Genomic DNA, 8790 nt, shown 5'->3' on the forward strand with positions numbered 1-8790 from the left:
TTAACCCCCGTACTGTACCTGTCCTGGGAGTATTTGATGGGGGACAGTGTAGAGGGATCTTTACTCTGTATTTAACCCCCGTACTGTACCTGTCCTGGGAGTGTTTGATGGGGACAGTGTAGAGGGAGCTTTACTCTGTATCTAACCCCGTACTGTACCTGTCCTGGGAGTGTTTGATGGGGGACAGTGGAGAGGAGCTTTACTCTGTATTTAACCCCCGTACTGTACCTGTCCTGGGAGTGTTTGATGGGGGACAGTGTAGAGGGAGCTTTACTCTGTATCTAACCCCCGTACTGTACCTGTCCTGGGGAGTGTTTGATGGGGACAGTGTAGAGGGAGCTTTACTCTGTATCTAACCCCCGTACTGTACCTGTCCTGGGGAGTGTTTGATGGGGACAGTGTAGAGGGAGCTTTACTCTGTATCTAACCCCCGTACTGTACCTGTCCTGGGAGTGTTTGATGGGGGACAATGTAGAGGGATCTTTACTCTGTATTTAACCCCCGTACTGTACCTGCTCTGTTCAGTGACAGTTTGTGTCAGGAGTATAAATCCCACCTTGTCCATCCTTGAATATTTGCAGGAATTCCTGCCAGCTTCCGGGCTCAGGCATCACCTTGTACATCCGATGGAAGTAAAAGTAAGACACGAGGTTGTCCTTTGCATTCCGAGCAACCGTTATCACCTGGAAACAGGGAGGAGAAGATCCCATGAGGGACACATGTTGCAGCAGTTTCGGCTGAGATGAGGTGCACGGAGGGTGCAAGGCGGGGGAATTGAGGAGCTGTGGGTCCAGGCAGCTGGGATAAATGGATCCTTCCTGGAAGGAGAGGTGTTTATCGAGGTTTGCTGGCACAGAGCCGGAATCACACTTTTCTCCATCAGGACAGCAAACATTCGAGAGGACAGAGGGAAGAAGTAATGTGTTACCATCTCAACTGGGTTTTGCAAAGGTGTTTAATAAGGCCCTCGAGCCTGCTCCTCCATTCAATACGATCACGGACGATTTACTATCCCGACTCCGCCTTCGCGCACTCTCCCCATATCCCCTTCATTCTCTCAGCGCCCAAACATCTACCCATCTCCGTCTGGAATATGCTCAACGACTGATCATCCACAGCTCTCTGGATCGAGAATTCCAAAGATTCACCACCCTCCGAGTGAAGAAATTTCTCCTCATCTCAGTGTGAAACGGCCGAGCCCTTATCCTGAGACTGTGACCCCTCCCACCATGTTCGAGACTCTCCAGCCCCGGGGGTGAGGGGGGGAAACTGCCTCTCAGCATCTACCCTGTCAAAACCCCTTCAGAATTTTATGCGTTTCAACGAGATCACCCTCTCATTCTTCTCAACTCCAGGGAATATCGGCCCGTTCGACTCGATCTCTCGTCACAGGACAATCCCTCATCCCAGGAACCAGTCTAGTGAACCTTTGTTATGATCCCTCTCGGACAACTATATCCTTCCTTAGGTAAGGAGACCAAAACTGGACTCAATACTCCAGGTGTGGTCTCACCAATACCCTGTATAATTGTAGTGAGGAGTCCTACAGTTCAAAGACTGAGGGAGAGGGAGTCCCTCAGTTTGGAGGCTGAGGGAACGAATGAGTTAGTGTTGGAGATGGTGCGAGGGGTGTGGAGTTGAACACGGTGAGGGGGGAGGGATGAAGGGTTAGCCCGGGGGTGGGGGAGCTGGTCAAAGAGGAGTCTGGCGGGTCCTGTACCTTGCAGTCCTGTTCCCAGATGGATTTCGGGATGAATTGAATGGGGAGGTGGGTCTTAATCATCCTGGGAGACGACAGTTTCTCAATCTGTTCAAGACCTGAAATGAGATGGAGATGTTACGAGCTCCCAGTGTTACAGTGCAAGAATCCTGTTCATATTTTACCATCCAATAGTATTTCCCACTCTCCCCGGGGTAGGGGCCCCCCCTCGTACACCGACTCTCCCCGGGGTAGGGGCCCCCCCACGGGCACCGACTCTCCCCGGGGTACGGGTCTCCCACCGACACCGACTCTCCCCGGGGTACGGGTCCCCCACCGACACCGACTCTCTCCGGGGTACGGGTCTCCCACGGGCACCGACTCTCCCCGGGGTACGGGTCTCCCACGGGCACCGACTCTCCCCGGGGTACGGATCCCCCACGGGCACCGACTCTGCCCGGGCACCGACTCTCCCCGGGGTATGGGTCCCCCAAGGGCACCGACTCTGCCTGGGGTACGGGTCCCCCCACGGACACCGACTCTCCCCGGGGTACGGGTCCCCCCACGGGCACCGACTCTCCCAGGGGTACGGGTCCCCCCACGGACACCGACTCTCCCCGGGGTACGGGTCCCTCACAGACACCGACTCTCCCCGGGGTACGGGTCCCCCACGGGCTCCGACTCTCCCAGGGGTACGGGTCCCCCACGGATACTGACTCTCCCCGGGGTACGGGTCCCCCCACGGACACCGACTCTCCCCGGGGTACGGGTCCCCCCACGGGCACCGACTCTCCCCGGGGTACGGGTCCCCCCACGGACACCGACTCTCCCCGGGGTACGGGTCCCCCCACGGACACCGACTCTCCCCGGGGTATGGGTCCCCCACGGGCACCGACTCTCCCCAGGGTACAGGTCCCCCCACGGGCACCGACTCTCCCCGGGGTACGGGTCCCCCATGGGCACCGACTCTCCCCGGGGTACGGGTCCCCCCACGGGCACCGACTCTCCCCGGGGTACGGGTCCCCCACAGACACCGACTCTCCCCGGGGTACGGATCCCCCACGGGCACCGACTCTCCCCGGGGTACGGGTCCCTCACAGACACCGACTCTCCCCGGGGTACGGATCCCCCACGGGCACCGACTCTCCCCGGGGTACGGATCCCCCACGGGCACCGACTCTCCCCGGGGTACGGGTCCCTCACAGACACCGACTCTCCCCGGGGTACGGATCCCCCACGGGCACCGACTCTCCCCGGGGTACGGATCCCCCACGGGCACCGACTCTCCCCGGGGTACGGGTCCCCCCACGGGCACCGACTCTCCCCGGGGTACGGGTCCCCCCACGGACACCGACTCTCCCCGGGGTACGGGTCCCCCCACGGGCTCCGACTCTCCCCAGGGTACGGGTCCCCCCACGGGCACCGACTCTCCCCGGGGTACGGGTCCCCCCACGGGCTCCGACTCTCCCCAGGGTACGGGTCCCCCCACGGACACCGACTCTCCCCGGGGTACGGGTCCCCCCACGGGCACCGACTCTCCCCGGGGTACGGGTCCCCCCACGGGCACCGACTCTCCCCGGGGTACGGGTCCCCCCACGGGCACCGACACTCCCCGGGAAACGGGTCATTAGAGGTTTAATTTGCTGAAGATTCTCACCGGATGAGCCATAGGCAAAGAATTCGAGGAATGGAATCCGATGGTGGATGGGGGCTCGGTTACACATCTCCACATCACCGTTACAATTAATAAAATCCACAATCTGCTGTATCCAAGTGGTGCCTGTAGAGAGAGAGAGAGAGAGATCAGAGGGAGAGAGAGATCAGAGGGAGAGATCAGAGAGAGAGAGAGATCACAGGGAGAGAGAGATCACAGGGAGAGAGAGATCAGAGAGAGAGATCAGAGAGAGAGAGAGAGAGATCAGAGAGAGAGAGAGAGAGATCAGAGAGAGAGAGAGAGAGATCAGAGAGAGAGAGAGAGAGATCAGAGAGAGAGAGAGATCACAGGGAGAGAGAGAGAGAGAGATCAGAGGGAGAGAGAGATCACAGGGAGAGAGAGAGAGAGAGAGATCACAGGGAGAGAGAGAGAGAGAGAGATCAGAGGGAGAGAGAGATCACAGGGAGAGAGAGAGAGAGAGAGATAGATCAGAGAGAGATCAGAGAGAGAGAGATCACAGGGAGAGAGAGAGAGAGAGAGATCAGAGGGAGAGAGAGATCACAGGGAGAGAGAGAGAGAGAGAGATCACAGGGAGAGAGAGATCACAGGGAGAGAGAGATCAGAGGGAGAGAGAGATCAGAGGGAGAGAGAGATCAGAGGGAGAGAGAGATCAGAGGGAGAGAGAGATCAGAGGGAGAGAGAGATCACAGGGAGAGAGAGATCAGAGGGAGAGAGAGATCAGAGGGAGAGAGAGATCAGAGGGAGAGAGAGATCAGAGGAGAGAGAGATCACAGGGAGAGAGAGATCAGAGGGAGAGAGAGATCAGAGGGAGAGAGAGATCAGAGGGAGAGAGAGATCACAGGGAGAGAGAGAGAGAGAGAGATCAGAGGGAGAGAGAGATCACAGGGAGAGAGAGAGAGAGAGAGATCACAGGGAGAGAGAGATCAGAGGGAGAGAGAGATCAGAGGGAGAGAGAGATCAGAGGGAGAGAGAGATCAGAGGGAGAGAGAGATCAGAGGGAGAGAGAGATCACAGGGAGAGAGAGATCAGAGGGAGAGAGAGATCAGAGGGAGAGAGAGATCACAGGGAGAGAGAGATCAGAGAGAGAGAGAGATCACAGGGAGAGAGAGATCACAGGGAGAGAGAGATCACAGGGAGAGAGAGATCACAGGGAGAGAGAGATCACAGGGAGAGAGAGATCAGAGAGAGAGATCACAGGGAGAGAGAGATCACAGGGAGAGAGAGATCACAGGGAGAGAGAGATCAGAGGGAGAGAGAGATCAGAGGGAGAGAGAGATCAGAGGGAGAGAGAGATCACAGGGAGAGAGAGATCACAGGGAGAGAGAGATCACAGGGAGAGAGAGATCACAGGGAGAGAGAGATCGCAGGGAGAGAGAGATCGCAGGGAGAGAGAGATCAGAGGGAGAGAGAGATCAGAGGGAGAGAGAGATCACAGGGAGAGAGAGATCGCAGGGAGAGAGAGATCAGAGGGAGAGAGAGATCAGAGGGAGAGAGAGATCAGAGGGAGAGAGAGATCAGAGAGAGAGAGAGAGATCAGAGAGAGAGAGAGAGATCACAGGGAGAGAGAGATCACAGGGAGAGAGAGATCACAGGGAGAGAGAGATCACAGGGAGAGAGAGATCAGAGAGGGAGAGAGAGATCGCAGGGAGAGAGAGATCAGAGGGAGAGAGAGATCAGAGGGAGAGAGAGATCAGAGGGAGAGAGAGATCAGAGGGAGAGAGAGATCAGAGGGAGAGAGAGATCAGAGGGAGAGAGAGATCAGAGGGAGAGAGAGATCAGAGGGAGAGAGAGATCAGAGGGAGAGAGAGATCAGAGGGAGAGAGAGATCAGAGGGAGAGAGAGAGATCAGAGGGAGAGAGAGATCAGAGGGAGAGAGAGATCAGAGGGAGAGAGAGATCAGAGGGAGAGAGAGATCAGAGGGAGAGAGAGATCAGAGGGAGAGAGAGATCAGAGGGAGAGAGAGATCAGAGGGAGAGAGAGATCAGAGGGAGAGAGAGATCAGAGGGAGAGAGAGATCAGAGGGAGAGAGAGATCAGAGGGAGAGAGAGATCAGAGGGAGAGAGAGATCAGAGGGAGAGAGAGATCAGAGGGAGAGAGAGATCAGAGGGAGAGAGAGATCAGAGGGAGAGAGAGATCAGAGGGAGAGAGAGATCAGAGGGAGAGAGAGATCGCAGGGAGAGAGAGATCAGAGGGAGAGAGAGATCAGAGGGAGAGAGAGATCAGAGGGAGAGAGAGATCAGAGGGAGAGAGAGATCAGAAGGAGAGAGAGATCAGAGGGAGAGAGAGATCAGAGGGAGAGAGAGATCAGAGGGAGAGAGAGATCAGAGGGAGAGAGAGATCAGAGGGAGAGAGAGATCAGAGGGAGAGAGAGATCAGAGGGAGAGAGAGATCAGAGGGAGAGAGAGATCAGAGGGAGAGAGAGATCAGAGGGAGAGAGAGATCAGAGGGAGAGAGAGAGAGAGATCACAGGGAGAGAGAGAGAGAGATCACAGGGAGAGAGAGAGAGAGATCAGAGGGAGAGAGAGAGAGAGATCAGAGGGAGAGAGAGAGAGAGATCAGAGGGAGAGAGAGATCAGAGGGAGAGAGAGATCAGAGGGAGAGAGAGATCAGAGGGAGAGAGAGATCGCAGGGAGAGAGAGATCGCAGGGAGAGAGAGATCGCAGGGAGAGAGAGATCGCAGGGAGAGAGAGATCGCAGGGAGAGAGAGATCGCAGGGAGAGAGAGATCGCAGGGAGAGAGAGATCGCAGGGAGAGAGAGATCGCAGGGAGAGAGAGATCGCAGGGAGAGAGAGATCGCAGGGAGAGAGAGAGAGAGAGATCACAGGGAGAGAGAGTTCACAGGGAGAGAGAGATCAGAGGGAGAGAGAGATCAGAGGGAGAGAGAGATCAGAGGGAGAGAGAGATCAGAGGGAGAGAGAGATCAGAGGGAGAGAGAGATCGCAGGGAGAGAGAGATCGCAGGGAGAGAGAGATCAGAGGGAGAGAGAGATCGCAGGGAGAGAGAGATCGCAGGGAGAGAGAGATCGCAGGGAGAGAGAGATCGCAGGGGAGAGAGAGATCAGAGGGGAGAGAGAGATCGCAGGGAGAGAGAGATCGCAGGGAGAGAGAGATCAGAGGGGAGAGAGAGATCGCAGGGAGAGAGAGATCGCAGGGAGAGAGAGATCAGAGGGGAGAGAGAGATCACAGGAGAGAGAGATCAGAGGGAGAGAGAGATCAGAGGGAGAGAGAGATCAGAGGGAGAGAGAGATCAGAGGGAGAGAGAGATCAGAGGGAGAGGGAGATCACGGGGGGGTGATCTGCCGGGGGAGAGAGATTACGGTGAGAGAGATCCAAGGGGAGATCAGGGGAGAGAGAGGGGTAACAGGGGAGAGATGACAGCAGAGAGGGAGAGAGATCACAGGGGAGAGAGATCACAGGGAAAGAGAGTGATCACAGGGGAATGAGTTCACGGGGAGTGATCACAGGGGGAGAGTGATCACAGGGGGAGAGTGATCACAGGGGGGGGATCACAGGGCGGGAGGGATGCCAGGCGAGAGGGATGCCAGGCGAGAGGGATGCCAGGGGAGAGAGATCACCGGGGAGAGAGATCACCGGGGAGAGAGATCACCGGGGAGAGAGATCACCGGGGAGAGAGATCACCGGGGAGAGAGACCACTAGGGGAGAGAGCACAGGGGAGAGAGATCGCAGGGATGAAATCACAGGTGAGAGATCACGAGGGGAGAGAGATTACAGGGGAGAGAGATTACAGGGGAGAGATCCTGTCAGACAAGCAGAAAGAGAGAAGCAGAGAGAGAGGCAGAGAGAGAGAGAGAGATAAAGAGGGACAGCGAGACTGAGACAGAGAGACAGGGAGGGACAGACAGCCAGAGGCAGAGAGAGAGACAGAAAGACACTGTTGGGCCTGGGCCCTCTCCCTGCACCGTGGGGCCTGGGCCCTCTCCCTGCCCCCCCGGGGCCTGGGCCCTCTCCCTGCACCGTGGGCCCTGGGCCCTCTCCCTGCACCGTGGGGCCTGGGCCCTCTCCCTGCCCCCTGGGCCCTCTCCCTGCACCGTGGGGCCTTGGCCCTCTCCCTCACTCACTCACCTGCTTTAGGATATGTTGCTATGAGAAGGTCTCCCGGTTTCGCCTGGAACTGTTGTACCTGCTGCCAGTTATCAGCCACCCAATCGGGGAAAGCCACACCTCGGACATGTTTTACCTGCGGCCTCCCAGGTTTAACATCCTCAATCTCAGGGTGATAATTCAGCGCCATCTTCCAAACCTCCTGTAAATGGGGATCCACATGTTAATTCACTTCATATATCTACTGACCCTCCCTCACAGTGACCGAGAGGCTCCCATCTCCCTCACTCCCCACTGACCCTCACCCAGAGTGACCGAGAGGCTCCCATCTCCCTCACTCCCCACTGACCCTCACCCAGAGTGACCGAGAGGCTCCCATCTCCCTCACTCCCCACTGACCCTCACCCAGAGTGACCGAGAGGCTCCCGTCTCCCTCACTCCCCACTGACCCTCACCCACAGTGACCGAGAGGCTCCCATCTCCCTCACTCCCCACTGACCCTCACCCACAGTGACCGAGAGGCTCCCGTCTCCCTCACTCCCCACTGACCCTCACCCACAGTGACCGAGAGGCTCCCGTCTCCCTCACTCCCCACTGACCCTCACCCACAGTGACCGAGAGGATCCCGTCTCCCTCACTCCCATGCAGTATCCAAGGAAGTTCTGAATTGTCTGTAAACACCTGGCTGGTAATCTATCCGAGCTCCCACATCTCGCTGTGTTAGACTATCCCATATCTGGTCAGATACTGACGCACAAACTTCCAACAGTAAAGGTCCAAACTCCATTGAAGTCGGTATGAGAGAGGGAGAGGGAGAGAGGGAGAGAGATGAACTGTTACCTCGCGAGTTGCAGTCAGCGTCTAACTTGGAGTTGTGTGTTTGAAGGAGTGGGTGTGATCTTTAAACCAACTGGCTCCGTTCCAACAGTTAATCTCCACAGGGACTGGCGTTCCTGACCATTGAGTTATTGTTTGTGTCACATGAGCAGTTGGAGAAGGGAAAGTGAGGAGTGTAAGATTACAGATTACCGCTGGACAATTTACTGTCACCGGGGGGGGCGGTGTACCAGCCTCCTTTGCACGGCCAAAAGCGTAAAATTAAAAACTAATGGATACGTACAAGGCCCCCGGGCAGCAGCAAGCCCTGACAGAAAACACATAATGAAGCCCCTGGTTCCTCGGAGCGGGTTGTGGAACTGATCGTGGCAAACAGGGTAGAACGAGGGGATGGAAGAGGTTGTAAAGGCCCCGATCGATCAGCGACGGAAGGCGTGCGGGTAGGCTCGAGAAGCTCCAGGCAGTAGGAGCTAACGTTGGGGTGGGCTTTTACCCCGTGGTTTGGACAAAGAACGCG

The 8790-nt window shown here is 57.0% G+C and overlaps 1 protein-coding gene across 1 annotated transcript; it reads right to left on the reverse strand.

The window, feature by feature from the left end:
• Window positions 1-556: 556 nt before the first annotated feature.
• LOC137360373 (sulfotransferase 1 family member D1-like) lies at window positions 557-8396 on the reverse strand (the record flags this gene model as incomplete). The annotated part of the gene is made up of 5 exons (XM_068025839.1): window positions 8277-8396; window positions 7458-7638; window positions 3357-3479; window positions 1721-1818; window positions 557-683 (listed from the first exon to the last, which is right to left on the reverse strand). Coding segments are annotated over exons 2-5 (517 nt in total), but the record flags the coding sequence as incomplete, so codon positions are not given.
• Window positions 8397-8790: the final 394 nt, after the last annotated feature.

Source organism: Heterodontus francisci, unplaced genomic scaffold (assembly GCF_036365525.1).
Source record: "Heterodontus francisci isolate sHetFra1 unplaced genomic scaffold, sHetFra1.hap1 HAP1_SCAFFOLD_1440, whole genome shotgun sequence".
NCBI lineage: Eukaryota > Metazoa > Chordata > Chondrichthyes > Heterodontiformes > Heterodontidae > Heterodontus > Heterodontus francisci.